General features: G+C 37.7%; 1 protein-coding gene across 1 annotated transcript; it reads left to right on the top strand.

The window, feature by feature from the left end:
- Window positions 1–325: 325 nt before the first annotated feature.
- On the top strand, window positions 326–20,738 carry npc1 (Niemann-Pick disease, type C1). The gene is made up of 25 exons (XM_032565805.1): window positions 326–483; window positions 2,732–2,860; window positions 3,634–3,740; window positions 4,585–4,730; window positions 4,931–5,098; window positions 5,193–5,442; window positions 5,526–5,608; window positions 5,908–6,278; window positions 7,047–7,273; window positions 8,729–8,829; window positions 10,788–10,890; window positions 11,025–11,214; window positions 11,434–11,616; window positions 11,750–11,864; window positions 12,879–13,006; window positions 13,806–13,940; window positions 14,053–14,142; window positions 14,703–14,893; window positions 15,035–15,150; window positions 15,540–15,669; window positions 15,767–15,952; window positions 16,507–16,738; window positions 17,834–17,947; window positions 18,074–18,236; window positions 19,072–20,738. The coding sequence occupies exons 1-25, from the start codon at window positions 391–393 to the stop codon at window positions 19,152–19,154; spliced, it is 3,834 nt and encodes a 1,277-aa protein (XP_032421696.1). The 5' UTR covers window positions 326–390; the 3' UTR covers window positions 19,155–20,738.
- The last annotated feature ends 1,577 nt before the right edge of the window (window positions 20,739–22,315 follow it).

Here is a 22,315-nt window from a genome sequence, read left to right as displayed (position 1 = left end):
CTCAGATTACTGCTTAAATCTAAAGTTTGAACATCTTTTTGTATTATTTCTTTACATTGTCTTGGGTTCTAATTTGCAGATTGATTCTATGCTGCAAATTTTAGTTTGAATAAATAAAATGGGCTTGTTGGTGTTTTTTTTTTTTTTTTTTTTTTTTACAAAAGTTTTTAAAGAGACAAATATTGCCTATACAACCAAAACAAAGGCAGATGTCGCTTTATATTTCCCTGTGCAGAATCCCATGCTTCGCATCAAACATTGATTGTGAGCGCTGAACATTCTCTGCCGCTTGGTGGCAGCACTTGCCTCCGCCCCTAAAGAAAACGTCAGAGGAAGAAGAAACCATCAACAAGATAAGCAAAAGTTTAGCCGGACGGTCAGTTCAATTCGATGATTTCAGAGAGAGGGATGGGGCCCACAGCAGGGAGGCTGAGTTTCACTGTTGTCTTCTTCATTATTCTGCTGTCAGGATGCTATCGTTGGGTGAGTGTGACTGAACGTTCCCGGACTCATGACTGTTCCGTGACAGCCTTGGCTACAGCTGTTGTGATGTTTATTCGAGGCGGAGAACGAAACTGGATAAAGATCATATAACCTAATGTAGACTGGAGATAGCTTTGTCAACTTACTGGATTTATGTTAGTTTGAAATATTATTTTTAATGGTATAAGACAAGCCGCGCTTTCGTTATTGAAAGCTGATTGAAATTAATCGTTTCAGGGAGACGGGGCTTTACTTTTTAAAAGACTGGTTGTACTGGTCGTTCGCGGCTGTCGAAACCTATAATCATCAGAAAAGCAAAACTGCTTTTTAGGAAGAAGAAATTAGTTATTAAAACCTCAAAACGCGAGTTTAATTGCTAGCTGAGTGAAACACAACAGTGCTCAAGTTCACTGCTAAATATAAAATAACCAGGCGAATATTAAAACATCATGTTGTATAACCTGTATTTCTGGAGATTGAGCACTTTTTTGATAACAAAAAGCAAATGAATTGCTTACCGCTTGTCTTTGTTGGAAGCCGAATTAACAAATTATTTCAGTGAATTTAAAATTCACCGATTGGTCATCCAGGGATCGGAATTGGCCAGATATTCTATTAATCAGCATTTGATATATTCATTAAATCCATCGTGAAAAGCAACACATATCACTTTTTTTAAACATCATGTTCTGTGATTCTTACCGTATGCCCCTTCTAATTTTCCTGTGAACTACAGACGGGAAAGACATCTAGCAAGTTCTTAAATTGAGATAGTTTTGAAATTCACCAGAAAATTAAGAGATTAGGACAATACTGTAACCTTTATTTATGCTTTATGAATATTACCCTAACCTTTGTATTACATAATGAACTAAAAATAGGTGTATCAAAGTATACAATGATTTATAGACTAAAGATGTTGGGAGTTCTTTGTTTTTATACATTTTAAGGATTGGCATCAGATGTTTTTTTTTTTTTTTCTTCAGTATTTAAAATGCAGGGCTAGGTTCATCTCTAATATAAACTACATCAAGGATGGCCATCCTTGTAGTTTAAATTATTCAGACGGACAGCTACACCTAAGAGTTACTCAAAAGAATAAATTAAAATTAAACTAAATGCAAAAGCCAGATTTTGCACAGCTTTGTTGTCTGGCGGTCATGTTTCATTAACTTTAACATGTCTCTCCAGTTCAGGGTATTGCTAAACAGAAAGCAACTCTACCCCTTTGCTTTAATTTAATCAATTGTAGGTAATACTCACTTGTTCTCAGTGACCTCTTTGTTCCTCTCACTACATTATTTGCACGTCTTTCACATGATGCAGTTAGTTAAATCCTCTGCAACACACATACCTGCTTTGAAATTGAGCTAAAACATCTGAAATGTCATTAATCATTACTGTTTTAAGATAAGGTAAAAAAAAAAAAATCTGAAAAGAATGCTAGAATCAGTGCAAATATTGACTACCTGAAAGCTGCTGTGGGTAAGCAGAAAAGTTGAAGAAAACGCATGAGTATTTAGGCAGAAATTCCATTTCTGTCCAAAGATCACTATGGAGACCTGTTTGGTAACCTAGATAAACATGACTTAGCAAATGGTTCCACAATCCAGGAAACAGGAGCAGTCTATAGCTTCATACAGGTTGTTTTCCAGAAATAATGTCACCTGAATATCATCTGCTTGTGAATAAAATCCGCAAAAATAGGACAAAGTTCAACTCCAAGTTTTGTCAGAAAATAGTTTGTGGAGTAAGTGAATTAACTTCCCCAAGATGACCTTCGCAACAAAATGCACGTGATGGCTCTGATGCTGAACAGGCAGATTAAAGAACATGTTTAGTTTTATTCTAACTCCTGTTTTAGACAGTAGGTTATCACATGTCACATTTTAAATTGATGTCAAACATTTTCTGTGGTGGGTGTCACCAGTTCTTTTCTAACTCCTGTATTGCAAATATATTTTGCAGAAGTAAAATGTTATTTTTAAGTATATAGAGCATATGATATTCGAAAGACAGGAAATAAATTGTTAAAAATAAGAACGATAAAGGGCTTCTTCACCTATATCTCTGAAGAAGTTTTAAAGCTTAATAAACTAAGGCACATGACTCATTTTAGCCTTGGTAAAAATAGCATTGGTAAAAATAGATGAAGTTTTACATAAATTAAAAGTTATTTCTCATCCACCAGCCAACATCCTGTTCAACATTGCTCATAATTTTGTTTGTTTTGTTGTCTCGCTGTCAGGTTGAGGCCCAGCACTGTGTTTGGTATGGTGAGTGTGACGAGTCTGAAAAGGTTCCTGGCAAAAAATACAACTGTAACTACACCGGTCCCGCTGTTCCACTAAACCCTAAGGGCTACGAGCTTCTAACGGTACGTTCACTACTGTAATGCTTTGCCTTTGTTGGTGATGGTCTGTGGAGTAAGTGTTCATACATCTTCAACTTTTCACATTTTGTTACATTACAACCACAATTTATTGGGATTTTATGAGAAGCTTTAGTTTTTAAAGTTTCACTCTACCAGCTTTGTACATCTAGCAAGATGTTTACCCATTCTTCTTTGCAAAATTGCTCAGCCTCATTTAGTCTGGAGAGAGAGCATCCGTGATTATCACTTTTCTTAGTCTTGCTACAGATTCTTTGTTGGATTTAGGTCTGGACTTTGACTGGGCCGTTCTGACACATGAAGAGGTTTTTATCTAAACCTTGCTGCTGTAGCTCTGACTCTATGTTTAGGGTCAACAACATCCCGCTGGAGCATAAACCTTCACTTGCGCCTCAAGTCTTTTGCCGACTCCAATAAATTTCCTTCCATTGCCCTGTATTTAGCTCCATCCATCTTCCAATCAACTTTGCTCAGCTCCCCTGTCCAGGCTCAAGAAAGAACATTCCCATATCATGCAGAAAAGTTGAAGAAAACACATGAGTATTTATGCGGCCACCACCAAGTTTCAGTTTTACATGTATCCATATTGTGTATCATTTTTCTTCCCCTGTACAATCATGCAGTACCTTGTGTTGGTTCATCACATAAAATCCCAATGGCTGTAATGTGACAAAACATAAAAAGGCTCAAGTGTTACAAATACTTTTGAAAGGCGTTGTATAAAAATGTTTTTCACAGCCAATGTTGTATATGTGCAGGAGCTCTGTCCTGGGTATAACTATGGAAACCGAAGTCTCTGCTGCAATGAGACCCAGCTGCACACGCTCAAAGGGAGTCTCCAGCTGCCCCTTCAGTTCTTGTCTCGGTATGTTATAAGATTAGCTGATGAAGCACATGACATTCTTACAGCATTATCTTTGCCCTCCTGAAATGCTGTAGATAAATCCATCAATGTACTGTATTTGCTGGTAAAAATACAATAAGTTGTTTTTTTTAAGCTCCACAGATAGGGTTGTGGTTATCTGCTAACGTTAGCATGTTCTATCGTTTGCCTGCTTGTCTCGCTACACCTCAGATTTTCATTTTTTTTTACATTTTAGTACTTTTATATGTACAAAGTTATGAAAAAGTGTTTACTACTTTAGAGATTTATTCAATCGTTGCTTTTTTTTAATCACACTTAATTGTTTCAGATCATCAATCAAATTTTAATATCAGGTAAAAAAAGACAAGCTGAAACCAAACAAACCAGAATAACATGGCTTTGTATAAAACAATTTTCCCACTTTGTTGCATCATGAATTAATTCATAAATAATTCCTATTTTCAATTAGTTTCACCTCCCATACTCGGGCAAGGTTACACTCAAACTCATAGAATTAAAAAATAATTTAAATCAATCAGTTTGACAACATGAAGTGGATAAAAGACCCTAAAAAGCAACACATCATGGCGCAATCTAAAGAAATTCAACAAAAGATCAGCCATTAACATCCAGTCTGGAATGGGTTACAAAACTATTTTTACGGCTTTGGGAGCCACTAAGAACCATTACTCACAAATGAAGAAAACATGGAACAATGGCAAATCCTCCAAGGAGTGGCTAGCCTCCCCAAATTGCACCAGGAACTCATGAGCAATGACTCATCCAGGTGGTCACAAAAGAACCTGGTAACTCTGGTTACTCTGATTTCTCCATCTGCATGCAGGTGTCCTTCATGTTTCTACAATCTGATGAACCTGTTCTGTGAGCTGACATGCAGTCCACATCAGAGTCAGTTTATGAATGCCACCAAGTTTAAGGGGAAGAATGTAGTAGAAGTGGAGTACTATATCGGAAAGACATTTGCTAATGGTGAGTTGTTCAACTGTTGGCATGAAGCATTTGGCTTGCATAAGAAATCTGCTGAGTTAACATGATTATTTCCTGAAGTTGAGCTCTCAGTCATGCCATTGGAAACTTCCTGCCATAACGTTCTGCTTTGTGGCAAACTAGAGAAGACAGAAGGGAACTTATGAATCATATAATATTTTTCTCTATATGATTTCTTCCAGCTATGTACAATGCTTGTCAGGATGTGCAGGCACCTTCTAGCAATGTGAAAGCCTTATCGCTTCTATGTGGCAAGGATGCTCAAGAATGCAATGCAACCAACTGGATCCAATACATGTTCAGTATTGACAATGGCCAGGCTCCATTTCCTATCATCCCTGTGTTCTCTGGTAAGCACCTCTTCATACCACTGATCTTCTCTACATCATTCAAAACCATTACATGGGTTTGTTTCCTAAGGGAAATCTTCTGTTACTATTCCAGATGTGGAAGTTTCCGGTTACACGCCCATGAACAACAAAACGTATGCCTGTACAGAAGGCTTAGAAGATGGTTCAGGTCCATGCTCCTGTCAGGACTGCGCAGCAGCCTGCGGCCCCAAACCAGTCCCCCCTCCATTGCCCCCTCCCTGGACCATCCTCGGCATGGATGCCATGTCGGTCATCATGTGGATCGCCTACATGGCCTTCCTACTCATCTTTGCAGGAGTTTTAGTCGGGGCTTGGTGTTTCAGGTAACGCGCTTTGGAGCGTTATGTGTGATGAATATTATTTGATGCATATGTTTGTTCTGAACTGGTTGCTAACTGATGTGCAGGAAAAGGACCATCACATCAGAGTACGGCCCCATTTTGGACAGCAACAACCCGCTTTCCCTCAATAGTGATAATCATAACCAAGGTAAGGTCAAGTTAATAATAATAATTATTCATTTTATTTATAGGTATCTTTAAAGACTCTCAAAGTCTCCTTACATTATGAACAATACATAGAAGCAACATGATTAGCAAATTATCAAGTTATCTATACTGTTTGAACCTTTCTACATTTTCCCACGTTACAGCCACAGACCTGAATGCTTTATTGTGGTTTTATGGAATGAACCAAATTAGAGGCCCTGCACCCATAATGTTCTTGTTCTTTAAATGCTATACATATAACAAGATTTATTCTTCTTACTATTGTTTTTCTCCTCTCAGAAAATGCATCGTGCTGTGAAACGCTGGGCGAACGCTTTGAGAATCTCTTGCGAACTTTCTTCAGCTGCTGGGGTTCTTTCTGTGTCCGTCATCCATCCGTGGTCCTGCTGGGCAGCTTCGTATTAGTGACCGCTTGCAGTGGAGGCTTGGTCTACATGCGCATCACCACCGACCCCGTTGAGCTTTGGTCGTCGCCCGCCAGCCAGGCTCACCAAGAGAAGAGCTATTTCGATGAGCACTTTGGACCGTTCTTCAGAACAACGCAGCTCATTATAACTACTCCCATCAATGATACTTATATCTACTCCCCGTATTTTGGAGGGTCAGATGTCCCGTTTAAAGCCATCCTGTTCAAAGACATCCTGCACCAGGTTGGTGGTTTAGGAAACAGTGAGCAACACTAATTCATCGAAACATCTTTCTGATCTTTGGAGAAAACATCTGTTTTGTTTTTTTTTTTCTGTAAATGAAACTAAACTGCAAGACTCTCTGCTACCTTTCTGACAAAATGAAGCAGAGAACTTCCAAAGAAAAAACTAAGCAAAACTTAAAATCTTTAGATAAACTTAAACTATGGCTTTAGTCTTAAAATTTGAACAATCACAGCTTAATCCTTGTCCCCTTTGCTCTGCTCTTTACACAAAGCGTGACTGAAACTAACACCATCCTCCCTGTTCTGATTAGTTGTTTTTGACTGGGAGTGGTGTCTTTCTGCAGATAGCAATAGGACCACTGGGAAGAGGAAGAAAATCTTGCTTTTTTTTCTCCCTCAAATTATTTGTCTCATATTAGACTGTCTGGACGTAGTGACAGTTTTAAAAACTATATATATATATAAAAAAATCAGTTTTTATAAAAAGCTACCTAAGGCAGCTTCAATAAACTTTTTTAAAATCAGGTTTAGAGTCAAATTGCAAATTCTAAGCATTAAAGCACCTACGTGCTCTATAGTTATTCCTACAGCTCAAGTCAGCTCTTGCAAAGAGGTAGTTTTAATATTTTGCACCTTGAACAGTTAAAATTGCATTTCTATTTTCTTTTTAGATGAAGTGCAACTAAGGTTTTGGAACTGTGGTTTCAAGTTTTTCTTTTCTTTCTATTTCTGCACTCATGTTTCTTTTCTAACCTCACTTTTCCAGGTGCTAGACCTGCAACTTGAAATCGAAAACCTGGTAGCTGAACACGACGGCAAAAACATCACGTTGAAGGACATCTGCTTGGCTCCTCTGGCGCCGTACAACAACAACTGCACCATCCTGAGTGTTCTCAACTACTTTCAGAACAGCCACGCGGTGCTGGACCACAGCAAAGGAGATGAGTTTTTTGTGTACGCGGACTATCACAGCCACTTCCTCTACTGCGTCAGGTATTTCTTCTTTCAATTTGTATTAGAATAGAATAGAATAGAAGTACTTTATTCATCCCAACAGGGAAATTACTTCAAAGTTACAGCATAGAGACAAGAGACAAGACAAGACATTAGGTTTAATCTTTCATTGTGATCATATTTACTGTCCTTATTTTGGAGAAGTGCTCTTTTAAAAACACCTGTTCCTCATTGCGTTTTCATAGAATTGTAGAGGAACACTTCGAACATAAAAGAGAATCTGCAGACTGCCGCTGATCCAGTTTGGTTTCCCAATTTTTCAGTTCACCTTTTGGTGTTTTGCAAGTAGAGAACACAGAAGTATGTTTTCAAGTTACAGCAATAGAATTCTATTTCATTGGATTTTTATTTTTTTTAAATGAACCGATAAATATTACTACATTTTCAAAAGACATTACAAATAAAAATCAGAAAAGTGTGGCATGCATTTGGAACAGTTATCCATGAGATGTTTACAATCTAGACATTGTTTCATAACTTAACTGCGTTTTTATCCTTGATTTTCTGCTGTGTTCTTGTTTCTTTTATTTTTATGATTAACGAATATTTCACTGGTCCTTTACCAGCAGAATTGTTTAAAAGGCCATCCTGGCCAAGACTGGTATTGATGCAGAGTTAGAAAACAGACTATAACAACTTAATCAAAGTCTACATGTTAGTTCATTTGAGCATCAGAGCGGTTAAAAATTAAAGCTTATCTTTGACTGATCATCAGTAAATTGATCATGCAAAATTCTTCCTCTCAATATCAGAAATTAATCAGACTGGCTCCTTCAGTTTCAGATCAGTTTCACATGATTCTAAAACCAGAGAGCAGCAAACTGAGAGGACTCCTCGTCTGTCTAGGTGTTTGGTGCTGACAATAAGAAAAAAAAAGTTCTGGGTGGAAAGTGAAAATTTGATTAAAATAAAAAGGAGCATGTCCCAGATATCCTTGTTTCTTATGTGCCAGTGCTTCATGATGTTGTTTCTTCTCTAATGCTCTCTAGAGCTTGCTCTTCAACAAGCTTTTGAAGAGGATTTTATTTAGGGGTATGCGAGTAGAAGCTGACGGTATACAAACGTCCTCCCTTTCTCACATAAAACCCTAAAAAAATACACTGACGTTTTTGATGGCCAGGCACTATGTATGCTCTTTTTGCTTTTCTTGCCAGCTTGGTGTCTTATTTAGTTGAATCATTTTTTTTTTCTTTTTGTTGATAAAGTTTATGAACCACCTGCTCCTTCAAGGGTATTGCCCTGTGTTACATTTTCAAATAATGTATTCTAAACACTATTCCTGTGTAGAATAGTGTTTGCAGACTTCCTCCTTGCCAGTCATGTAGGTTTATTTTTTCAGTTCTGCAATTAGGGCTTCAGTGACTTTGTTGTTGTTGTTTTTATGTTTAGGTTTTTTGTACTAAACCCTTAACTACATATGTTTCCCTCTTGCAGTGCTCCAGCATCACTCAATGACACCACTGTCCTTCATGATCCCTGCTTAGGAACCTTTGGTGGCCCAGTCTTCCCTTGGCTGGCACTCGGAGGTTATGACGGTAAGTTGTTCTATTTTTTTAAGTCTGTTTTGCACAGTTATGAGTTATTCATCTGAGGCGATAGGACTCGCTGGATCCTATGGAAATCAGACATTTGTAGGTGGTTTTCAGAACAACTGTATACAGGAGAGGGTGACTAACTCCAGTAAAAGTATTTGTCATATTTTGTCACACTGCAACCACAATCAAGGGTGTATTGGAGGAAAATTATCACTTCACCCAGCACATACCTCCTATGCAGTGTAGATGGTATCATGACATAGAGAAGCTGTTTATGGGAAAGAAAATGAAGATTTAATTTCTGCTTGTGAACATTTCCTTCTACTTCACAACTATGCATATGCATTTTTGGCTCAGTGACACGAAATCCCAATAACACACACTGCAGTGTGTGGTTGAGGTGTGACAGAATGTGAAAAGTTCAGGAGTAACTTTGCAAGGCACGGTGACAAACTGTAGTTGGTACTTGTTTGGAAAGAGTAAACAAAGGAAACTTCAGCACCCCTCTGGTCATTCACCTCCAGCACATTTTCCATAACTTTGTGTTTGTCCATAGTTGTGTCACTATAAACCAAATCGTACCTCTTTCCCAGATTAAAAAGTATGGAACTGTCAAGCAGCTGTTGCCTGCTATGCTACCGCTCACTGTGTCACACCTTTTCCAATAAAAACAAAGGTGAGGGAGGCTCCACCCTCCTCCACGTAAAAGCCTCATCTGCTCTGATTGGCCAGCTTTCTGTGGGCTGATCACCAGGCACCGCCCATAACTTTATAGAAAGCATTTCATTGGAAAGAAATAGAATCAATGGCCTGAGTAAGATACTCAAAAATGTGAAACATTTGGCAGGAAATGGAAAAAAAAAAACCATTGATTTCGACAAATGACTCACAAACCTTATGTCTTGCATAACTGTAGCAAACAGACCATGCCATCCTCTGAACCAGTTCTTCACTTTACTCAACACTTTATGCAACAATTTAGGCGTGGTGAAAAAAAGCCCATTGTAAGTAAAGTTTTGTCCCCTCAACTATCAATGGACAAACTCCAGAGACAATCGTCCATTTCCTTTTTTGTTTCTTGTGATGTGTAAAGGGAGCAAGCAATGTGTTATATCTGTGAAGGTGTGTATGTGTTGAATATGGTTTATGTTGTAATTTATATTTGTGATGTCACACTTTTGGTGAGAAGCCCAAGTTATATGTATCTGCAGCTTGGAACATGTAATGAGAGTAAAATAGATTATCTCTCTGAGACAACAAAGACTATCTCTATCTACCTTTCAAAAGACAAATCATAGATCTTTGAAATACCATTAAGCAGTGAAAACCTTACTGGATCCTTCAACAGAAACAAGAAGTACAAAATAAATTCTGTTTTTGAACATATATCAAAGTATTAAATAAAGGAATAAATAAGTCAACTTGAAATTTATTTGGTAAATCTAGATATGTTAATCATATTTATAAATGTAACTATTTATTTTATTATTTTAGAGTTCTTGTGGCATCTGCCCAACAGGAAGCAATGTAAACTGTTACTGTGGCTCATCAGCTGATTGGTTGACCTGAACAAGTTTATTTTTTAATATGTCTTGATTTGTTGCATTTGTCCTTTGAACTGTTTTTTTTTTTTTGCATTATTTATCGGTTTTACATATTTGTGGTCTACAGTTTAATGGTCAGTTTTAAACCAATTATCGACGTAATTAAGACCACAAAGAGAAATATATATATTATGTAAATAAATGTATGTTTCAGTCTGTGTTTGATTCAGAAAATGTTTATTTGTTTAAAACATTTTATCATGATTTTAAAAAAAATTTTATGTAACACTTTAGGAGCTCTATAATTATTTTTTTTAAATAAAAGACTTCAAAGAGGCTTATTTGAATGGATGGTAAAGAAGTCAAAAAATTCAATTTGACTGTAAATATAGGCTGTATTTCTCCAAATTACAGAGACAAACTACAACAATGCCACAGCTCTTGTGATCACCTTCCCGCTCAACAACTACCTGAACGACTCGGTCAAGATGGGCCAAGCTCTTGCCTGGGAAAAAGAGTAAGATGACAATCCATCCAACAAACCCTTTTGCCTTTAGGAGCAAATACAGTGTTGCTATATAAACAACACTATATTTATCCATATAGTGTTGTTTATACAATCTGTTTATTCTGTGTGTGTGTGCCTTTCAGGTTCATCAAGTTTATGAAGAACTTCAACAATCCCAATCTGACCATAGCCTTCAGTGCAGAGAGGAGCGTTGAAGACGAGATCGACAGAGAGAGCAACAGTGACATCAGCACCATCGTGATCAGCTACGCCATCATGTTCATCTACATCTCCTTGGCTTTGGGCCACATCCACAGTTTCAGAAGGCTGCTGGTAATAGGAGAAACCCTGACATGATGTCAGCATTTTTATCAGAGCTTTTGGTGCCACTTGCTGCCACACATAGCTAAAATTGTTTCAGACATTCTTAGCTTGTCCTTCCTGTTTACTACGAAACATCACAAGTCACGGTCGCGTCTCTTGTTACTCATGCATGAAACTGATGTAGTAAAAGGATGGAGATGATTCATCTTTTTTTTTTAATCGGTGCAGGTGGACTCGAAGATATCTCTAGGTATAGCTGGCATCCTGATTGTGCTCAGCTCTGTGTCTTCATCTCTGGGGATCTTCAGCTATGCGGGTGTCCCACTTACACTCATCGTGATCGAGGTCATTCCCTTCCTTGTTCTGGCCGTTGGGGTCGACAACATCTTCATTGTTGTGCAGACTTTCCAGGTAAACGTTATCTTTTGTGCTAATATCTTACGAGCATTGATCTGTAACGTTTATTTATAAGAAATAATGTTTGTGTGTGGCTTCCTCTAAAAGAAGAGATGCTAAATTTGAAAATGTTTGCATTTGTGAACAGAGAGATGAGCGGATGCCTCAGGAAGAGCTTCACCAGCAAATCGGCCGTATTCTTGGAGAAATAGCTCCCAGCATGTTTCTCTCTTCCTTCTCAGAGACTGTGGCCTTCTTCCTGGGTAAGATGAATCTGCTGCTTAATGAGTGCTCATTAAACTGTTGGGGCTTTCACTGGAGAAGCAAGCCCATAGTATTACAGATCCTTCACCATACTTAACATTCAGCATGCACTGCTTTTCCACTTATCCATTCTGTGTTTCAAGCAAAGCCCAACTTCAGTTTTTTTTATGCAAAAAGGTCAGTCATTGTCCCATGTGACCAAAGCAAATGGTTTCATTTTAAACTTCCAGTAGAGTTGACTAATCTCCATGTTATGGTTTGCATAGGAACCACTCCCAACCTGTTGGCATTTAGATAGTATGTTCTGGTTGTTATGGAGATTTTATGATTTTCTCTCTTTGCTGCAGCTCTCCGATGAAATTGGGCCTTTATGTTTATGGATCAGGGATCACAAAGAGCCAGGAGTTACTAATTGGAAATACCTAGAAATTTTTATTAGCGTAAAAAAGAAAGCATAAATAAAACAAAACATTTTTTATTTTAAATGAGTTGTTAACAAGTGATGTCAAGAACGTACCCTTGTCATGTCTGGGTTTTTCAACAACCTTAATTATGCTTACAAAAATTTAAATGTGAATTATCTCTAAAATTTTCACTGTGAAAATCAGCTTTTTACACATTTTTGCCAGATGTGTCAAAGATTGTGGCTGTATGATCTTGCAGGCAGAAATTGATGTGAATCAGTGTCTATATCATATTACAATGTTATATCTCTGCATTTGGTGACATTGCAGATGGATTGATGGATCCAATAATTGGATTATGATGTGTCTATTAAAACATAAACATAAAAACCTATCTATGGTGAACCTGTAAATGCATTTTTGACAAAACATGTCCTAATTATTTGACTAAGCAAAAATCCTTAAAGACTAAACTGTAAATGTTTAAGCTTAAACTAACAAAGTTTTATTTTAAGAACCAGAATGACACGTTTAACAAATGGATTGCTTCATTTTTCTGCTGAGCCTCAAACTGACCTATTGTTTTTTTTTTCTTGGGTTATCTTCCAGGTGGCTTGTCCAACATGCCGGCTGTTAGGACTTTCTCTCTGTTTGCTGGCTTGGCTGTTTTCATCGATTTCCTGTTGCAGATCAGTTGCTTTGTCAGCTTGCTTGGCTTGGATGCCAAAAGACAGGAGGTAAGCGTAAAGGAAACTTTTTTTTTGTTGTTGTTGTCCTTTTAATCTAGATGCAAAAAAGACATTAATTTGTGTTAAAAACTAGATTGCTAGAAGAAAAATAACTTAACTGCCAAATGATTTACACAGATTTGTTGGGTTGTAAATACTTTTTTAATTGTTTTTGAGTGTGACCGTATTACTTCTGAGCATAACATGTTGTTTTTTTTTTTCATTTGCCTTTTGCAGTTAGATTTGAGTAAGACTTAGAAAACCATTTAAGCACAAACTCTGATGGTTTTAGTGGTATTTTCTCTACTTCCTCATTTCCATGTCAGCTGTGTTTCTTGTCAGATCAAGTAATCGTTCTCCATAACCAAACTGTTGAGTCATGTTTCTCTTTTCCTTTTAGACATTTTAGCAGTAAACAATGATGGTATATTACTATGCACCATAAAGTTAGAAACCATCCCAGGCTTTATGAGTAATTTAATAGTTTTATTTTTTTTAATCACATTTGGAACAAATTTTGTACAAGGAGGGAATTTCATTTTTTATTCTACATTTGGAAAGTACTGTTTAGTGATTCCTTTTATGAAATTTTCTATGAAGAAGTAATGTGCAAATATATTTATTATCTGAAACTTTATGATCTACAAATCACACTAAATGTGAACAGATTTATCTGCAAAGACTTCACATTTCCTTATTCCAGATCTCCCGGCCTGTTCAGCTTGTGCAATAATAATTTAACTTTAGCAACACGGTCTTCATTACACTACACTTTTAAAACTTCGGTGTGTCTGTCATGTTTAAAAAGGGGAATCGACTTGACATCTGCTGCTGCGTGAAACTGCCAGAACGTCAGGAAACAAAGACAGAAGGCTTCCTCTTCCGCTTTTTCAAGAAAGTCTATGCTCCATTCATTCTTAAAGAGTGGGTTCGACCGATCATTGTGAGTCACACCTCAGTAACCACGCCTGGCTTCCTGTTTTAAATCCACCAATGAGTTCAAGTGGAATTTTGTTGTTTTTGAGTGGAGGTGACCGTCTTGTTTCTGTCAACAGGTGGCGGTGTTTGTGGGTATGCTGTCCTTCAGTATTGCGGTAGTCAATAAAGTGGAAATTGGACTAGACCAGAAGTTATCTATGCCTGATGTAAGTTTTTAGTTTTTGTCATATTTTTCTTTCTGACCATTTCTGATTGCAGACTTTTAGTTTATGCAATTAAGCCAAAGATACATTGCCTTACTCTTTTTTTAACATATTCAAAACCATGGAACTTAATATCCTGTCATGTTGCAAACTAAATTTTCAACTGAAAGAAGCTCATAATTGTAAAGTGGATCGAAAATGAAATGTACCTTTCAAAATGAAAATCAAATGAAAATCTTCATCCATTTGCATTCTGCCTTGCTGAGATAATTTTTGCAGAACATTTACAGTTGCAAGTCTTTTGCAAGAGACCAAACATTTTGCCCTGTCTTCTTTACAAAAGACCTTAGCCTAAGCCATGGATCTGCAGCTCCTTCAGACTATCATTTATCTATCACTATAGTTTTTACTGAACTCTGTGAGATGTTTAAAGCTTGGGATATTGTTTTAAAGCTGCATTGATTTTACAGTGTCCCCAAGTCTAAATCCATTTCCTCTCATCTGCTGTTAATTATTAAACCCATCATAAGCAGTTTATTCTGACAGCTCATCTCTTCATTTAGGACTCGTATGTTCTGGATTACTTCAAGAACCTGAGCGAGTACCTCCACACCGGAGCTCCGGTATACTTTGTAGTGGAGGATGGACTCAACTACAGTAGCCCAGAGGGCCAAAATTCTGTGTGTGGAGGAGTGGGATGTAACAACAACTCTTTGGTGCAGCAGATCTATTCAGCCTCAATTATCAGCAATTAGTAAGTCAAGATTGTAAAAACTTTAAATACTGTATGTAAGACTAATTAGGTCAACTGTTGATCTTTAAAGAACTTCACAAGCTGCTTATCTCCTCCTATTGTTGCGTAGTCTAATCAGTTTCACTTTTAATTTACTCCCAGCACAACCATTGCCTACACACCATCGTCTTGGCTGGATGATTACTTTGATTGGGTGAAGCCTCAATCAACCTGCTGTCGCTTCTACAACAACACTGGAGCTTTCTGCAATGCCTCAGGTACATTTTTATCCAGCGTCCATGCACCAAACTAATGTCTAGTGGATTCGGAGATCAGAATGTAAAAACCATGCAAGTTTTTTTGTGTGGAAAAATTCTTTTTGTCAAATATCTTAAAGCAGTAAAATACATTTCGAAGGCAATCATAAACTTTTCGGTCCTTTCTTTGCTTTTCTTTTCTTTGACTCTTTGTTAATTTTTTTCTGTTCTTCTTCTATTGTTATTTTCTTTTTATGTCTTCTTCCTTCCCTCCTTTCTTGTCTGTTTTTTCCAGGTTCCACATTTAAGTATAAATAGAAATATTTGGTCTTGAGTTCATCTTAGGCCATTCATATATTTTCTCAAATCCTTTGAATACAGATTAACGTGTTTCTAAATCTATTCACTAGTTGTGAACTCGTCCTGTGTATCCTGTCGGCCCATGACTCAGAGTGGAAAGCAGAGACCCGAAGGCGAAGACTTCATGCGCTTTCTGCCCATGTTCTTGTCCGACAATCCTAACCCCAAATGTGGAAAAGGGTAATTGATCACATGTATTTGTAAAAAAAACACTTCTTGTGTTCTTAAATCCTTTCACTTTAACTTTTTCTTTACCCTCTCCATTAATCTTCTCCAGCGGACATGCAGCTTATGCCACAGCAGTCGATCTGTATCCCAACAACATGGGCGTCGGAGCAACTTACTTCATGACATACCACACCATCCTAAAGGAGTCTCCAGACTTCATAGATGCTTTGAAAATGGCCCGAATCCTGGCCAACAATATCAGTCAGTCCATGGATCACAAAGTCTTTGCCTACAGGTACATTCTGCTGACGAGCTGCTCTGTTTTTGGATAATATGGTTTTGTGTGTCATACTTAACAGTAGGCATGACTTGTTTTTCTACATGTCCATCTTTGGGTTTTTTTTGTTTGTTTGTCTTTGTAACAGAAATAAAATACAAGGTTATTTACCGAGGGTGTCAATAACTCTGGCTTGTATGTTTCAGAAGTATCTTTTGGAAATGTTTTTTTCTTGCAGTGAAATTAGATATTGACAGAGTTTTTGCTGGTTTATGGTGACAGCAAAAACTCTGACAGTCAGTGAGAACATATAGGTTACAGATAAACCTGGGAGCCAATATCTGACCAGGACTTCTGTATTTTAGTTCATTTACACTTCCACAATGCCCCATCTACTTTATTTGAGGGCTGAAGTTTAGTTAAAAAACTGGTGTGGAGACAATCTTTTAGTTGTGTGGTAAAATATAACTAACTTTCTACTGAATTGTGCCTTGACCGGTGTGAATCCTACAATATGTCTTTTTTGTTTTACTCACTATGTGCTCACTTATTAATGTTTTCCTTCTCTACAGCGTCTTCTACGTGTTTTACGAGCAGTACCTCACCATTGCCTACGACACGGCTCTGAATTTGTGCGTGTCGCTGGGGGCCATATTTGTGGTCACAACAGTGCTGCTGGGCTTCGAGCTGTTTTCGGCGCTGATGGTCAGCATCACCATCGCCATGATTCTGGTCAACATGTTTGGCGTCATGTGGCTGTGGGACATCAGCCTCAACGCGGTGTCTCTAGTGAACCTGGTTATGGTGAGAGAAAACAAAAATTCACCAATTTTTCTAAGGGGCCTCAATAGGAGAACAAAAGTTGTTTTTTTCCAGACAGGGGAACTACTTTGGAAAACAAAATTCTGTATTTTATTTTAAGTAATACCTGATTATTTTCAGGTTGCACATAAAATCCCTTAGCAATAACTGACTAAATTAATAAAATAATTTTGCCTTGTTGATGCTTGCCTGTTGATGCTTGAATTCAGCTCTGTCAGTCATTGCTATTTTAGGTGTATAAAATCTAGCACTTCCAGCATAAGGAGCTCATTGACTTGAGGCATTATGTTATGGTGGCGTGGTAAGCATTATTGTTAAGAAATGGAAGCATTTAGGAACAGCTGCAATGCCACAAAAATTATCTTGTGTGCTTGTCTGTAATGCTCTGCTAATTCCATAGCAGTGGAGTTTTGCACTTTCACTGGCAATGAAGTCAGTAAGAAGCATGGTCAAACATGTTGGTGGTATTGTTACGGCCTGCAGCTGCTTTGCTTCTTTAGTACTTGGACAGCTTGATGTATTTGATATAAAAATGCTGAAGAATAGACTGGGTAAATTGTGATTTTTAAGGTTAGTTTGTGACTTTAAGTTAAAGTATGCTTGGGTTATGCAGCAGGGCAATACTCTGTAGAAGACCAGGAAGTCCCCCTCTAAAGAAAAATATGGTTTTGGAATGACTTAATCAAATTCTGGACTGGCTGCTTATGCTTGAATACTCTCCAATGTGTTGAAATAATTCTACAGAGAACAGTAGTCCAAAACTACTCTTCTTTCTTCAGTTAATCTTTCTTATATGAAGATTTGTTTAATCTGAAACCCTTTATGTGACAAAAAAACAGAGGAAATCTGTGAAAGGTACAGTACAGTAAATTTGTATAAAGTGAAATCCTCTCATTTGATGCACTTTGTTCTGAAAATGTCACATGAACTATTATGATGCCAAGTCGTGTCAGAATGACCGAAAGGAAACTAGAGTTTACAGATGACCTACTGACACCTCCAATAATCATTTTGAAAGGGAAGGAAAAAGCAGATGTGTGACTTTCTTCTGTTCTAAATTGTATGTTTCTTTTCCAGAGCTGTGGAATCTCCGTGGAGTTCTGCAGTCACATTGTGCGAGCGTTTTCCGTCAGCATGAAGACGAACAGAGTGGAGCGGGCGGAGGAAGCCTTGGCTCATATGGGCAGCTCCGTAAGTTGAACCCTCCGCCATTTTAAATGCACAACAGGAGGTTAATTCTGTCAAAATGTCTTTGTCTTGTGTTTTAGTGTTTTCTTAAATTTATTCTATTTTTGTATTTTTATTAAATCTCAACAGGTGTTCAGTGGGATCACATTAACAAAGTTTGGAGGGATTTTAATCCTGGCGTTGTCCAAGTCGCAGATCTTCCAGGTCTTCTACTTCAGGATGTACTTGGCCATCGTGTTGCTCGGGGCAACGCACGGCCTCATCTTCCTCCCAGTTCTTCTAAGCTATATAGGTTAGTAATGTTACACAACAAGCAATATATAATATACTTCACAACAAAAACACAAGATTATATCAAGTATTTTTAGTGTAGTTTATAGTGCAAATATCTTAGTATACTTGAAATAAGTCCATAATTAACTTAAAAGTAACTTTTCAGCAAGATGTAGCAGTTTATTTTAAATAAACAAATCCTTAATACTGATAAAGTGCTAGTTCTAAAAACAAGACATTTTCCCCATGTTATAACTGAAATAATTTGCCAGTGGAACTAATACTTTTTTATCAATATTAAGGAATTATTAATCTATAACAAGCTCTTATATTTTACTGAAAAGTTAAGTGTGAGTTAGCTTTGTCTTTTTCGATGTTTACACTAGTAGAAACTAGACAAAAGATACTTGCTAAGATTTTGTGTTTTTGTATTGTGTTCATACACTTATCACCAGTGTGAATGCTATGTAGATTTTTGAAATTTGTAAGTTTTTAACTCTGCTGATTGGGATCTAGAAAATGTCATATAATATGCAGACAAAAGTGTTTCAGAAGCTTGTTAATTTAAAAAACGCATTTGGTCAAGGAGCAATCCCAAAAAACAGTGTTGGGGTTGATGTATAATTTTGACCGCCTGCGTGAATTGGAGTAAATCCCTGTTATATAGAAACATAAGCACCAAACTCATTGAATTTATATATCAAGTGATCATTCCACCCTCTAAAAAGAGCAGCTTAAAACGATCGAAAGCTCTAATTTAATAACTCATTAATGATCATGAATGGTGTACGTACATTTCCTACCTGGGCAGTATTGACCTGGGCAATTTACTTACATTTTGAACCTCTCTAAAGGTCCGTCGGCGAACAAAGCGAAGGTGTTTGCTGCGAACCAGCGCCTCGCCGGCACAGAAAGGGAGCCCCTCATCAAACATTAGCCGGCTTGTTAAGACGGCGAACAACGAACTAATTAACTAACTACCTGTAAGGGATTTCTTCGAGGGTGTGAGCTCGAGCTGCTTCTGCAACCACTGACACACTCTTCATCATCCCAGCTACTATGCGCGGATCTAACTCAGGAATGATATCAGAAATGAGGAACGCTGAAAGCCAAGTCCACAAGTACAAGTAGATTTCTTCTCTTCTTAGAGGACATAAGACATAAAAACAGCTGCCCTCCTCTTCTGCTTTGTCGCCATAATCATCATCATCATCATCTTCGACCTTCTCACACTACAGGCCAAGGCTTTAGCATCTGCAGATGGAACAAAACACCAAGGAACAGACACTTTGATGGAGAGGAGCAGGTAGACCCTCCACCTGCTGACATTGAGATGAGCGATTTGTTTTGAGAAGGTACAAAAGGGGAAAAACTGGTCAGTTTTTATAAAGATGTCCAGACCAGATCAATCATATGTGAAATGTTTCTTTTCTGCCATGAAAATGTTGAGTATTTGTACAACTGATTGATATTATAAGACATTTATTGAATGGACTAGTAACAGTAGTGACTCTCCCTGCAATACCTGGAAAACTCGTCTCCTTGCTTTGTCATGACGCAGGTCAGCTTTTTCCTCAGCATCTAGTAGCAATCAAACAGTGACGCTTTTAGACACATCGACATCTATGTCAGATTGGTGATGCACAAAATACCTCCACTGATGAGGATAAATTCTTTTAAATGCATACTTGTTTTTTGTTTTTTTTATTTAAAAATCAGATAATCGGGACGACAAAAAACCAAAAACAATTTCCAGGTACATGCAGCCGGTCCCGTACATGCTGCTTCACATCTTCCTTCCCACGTGTTTCTCGATTTTTATTTATTTCAAACATGGTGTGGCGTTTACAATATCCAACAACAAATTTCACTTTAAATTGTACTGACATTGTCTTTTTTTCTGACGACTATGTAGGACTGAATGGTTCTGATTGGTGTGTATCTGATTTGCTTTGTGGTTACCGAACAAAACATTTGTAGCATTATAAATGATAGAGGATAAAAATATACATATGTAATTGGAGAAAGCTAACAGGACTAACTAAAATTTGTTCTATGGTCATTGCAGTTACTGCAGTTTTGAGATTTGCTTTTAAACTATTGTTTTAACTATTAGCGTTGCTTTTCTGTATATTATTTTGAACCTATTCTAGCATACAGTTAGAGGTCTTAAACAAACCAGTGTTTTCAGATAATTTAAGCATAATGTAACCAATCAGAGCTTTACATTTATATTCCCCACCTTTACCTCAACATGTCTTGTACATTGTAGCTATTTGTGTTCTGCTAGAACAGTAAATCATTCCTTGTTTTTATTACTTAGTATAGATATAGTAATAATTTGCATAATAAGAGAAAAAGCTGCACCTGAATGTGCAAAGGACAAAAAAATAATAAATAAATTTTGGTATGGTTGTTGTGTGTTGTTGAATCCTGACATTGGAAAAAAAAAACAGATGAAGTGAAACATGGGATACTTTAGTTTTTAACCATTTTTAACATTTATTAAACTACTCAACAATGCAAAGCTTGTTTTGTGTTTTTTATGGACTCTTTTGTTCTGATATCTTTATATGTTTGTATTACTTTGGGTTTTTAAAAAGTTTACATGTGTAGACCCACTAAAACATTTTAGTTTGGTAAACGTTGACCTGTTGGGAGCTTATTTTCCCTGCTGCATGCAGAACACATTGACTGACATAGTTGAGTCTAACCACAGCGTGGCGCCTGACCCCATTCACTGAGCAGAGCCTGCATGATCTCCAAGTAATGCTAGTGGGAGTGACCTAATTTTTCTCACTGTAAGAGAGGCTGGCAGTGCTTTTACTTTAATTTTCTGCAGGGCAGCAAGTGTTTTTAGATCACTCATCTGCAGAAATATGTTTCTATAAACCAGTTACCACAATCCCATTGTTCTCCATGATAACTGGTCACCCGCTGGTGTTGTTTCCCCAAATCTTGAGAGGCTGAGTTGCTCACATCCCATCTGAAAGTTGCTGCCAAGTTGAGACCTGTTCACTTCCTCTCAGCATTTGTTGTTGTGACTGTCCGCTCAGCCCTGTTGTCACACAACCCCGCAAGCTCATGACTTATTTATCCTCCTCCCCCATGGGAGCGGGACTGTCCTTTCAGTGTGACTGAGAGATTAAAATATTAATTTCCTCTGCAGGTCTGCGGCGCTGTCTACAGGAGAAAATGTGCAGGTTGCCAGAGTGCTATTATGTAAGAAGGGAGAGGCTCCCCACTCTCTCTTGACTCTGACCTGTTCCCTGTCTTCCATCAAGGCTCAGACACACTGAACAGAGGAGGGTATTCTAGTTCAGTGAGGCATGAAAAACACTATGAACAGAGGAGGAGAGAAACGCACAGCATGGGGAGTGCAGTCTTTGCTTACGTGAGAAATGAAAGTATTTGAAAGGGCCACTTTTGCTTAAACTTATGTACTTGCATGAATACAAAGAGGATTTTTGAACAATAAGTAACAAAAATAAATTTCAAGACTTGAAGGCAAGAAAAGAATAGTAAAGTATATAGGCAAAGAGTAGCAGCACAGTGTAATATGGGTTATTAAAGTGATCAGGGCTCACAGAAGACAATCTCCAAGCCTGTTTTGATGTATGAGTTCAGTTATACAGCTATAATAATCTGTCCAAATTGGTTTAGAAATTCAGGAAGACACCAGTAGCAACCGAAGTTTGCAGAGAAATGGGAGACACTGAAACATCAGTGTGCTGCTTGGACACAAACAACAGCACTGTTGCATTCCTGTAAGAAGGCTGTGGGTTAGAACCCTGGCCTGGGGGCGTCCCTGTATGGAGTTGGCATGTTGTGCATATGTGAGCTCTTAAGGTGCTCCATCTTCCTCTGTATATATTCAATATTTGTATTTGAATGATCTTTGTCTGATCTTCTGAAACGTTTGTGTGACTAGAACGCAAAAACAGAAGACAAATGCAGAACATAGCGCCCCCCAGAGGAAATATGCATAAAGTTCCTAAAGTCAGATCTCAAGGGATGAGGTTTATTCTATCACAATAATTCACTTTCAGTTCCACTTTCCTCATAAACCTCAAAGTTAACAACAGTCTGCTGATTAAA

This window comes from Xiphophorus hellerii, chromosome 6 (genome assembly GCF_003331165.1).
Source record: "Xiphophorus hellerii strain 12219 chromosome 6, Xiphophorus_hellerii-4.1, whole genome shotgun sequence".
Taxonomy (NCBI): Eukaryota; Metazoa; Chordata; class Actinopteri; order Cyprinodontiformes; family Poeciliidae; genus Xiphophorus; species Xiphophorus hellerii.
Note: the sequence above shows the minus strand (reverse complement) of the source record. Positions and strands in the feature narration are given on the sequence as shown.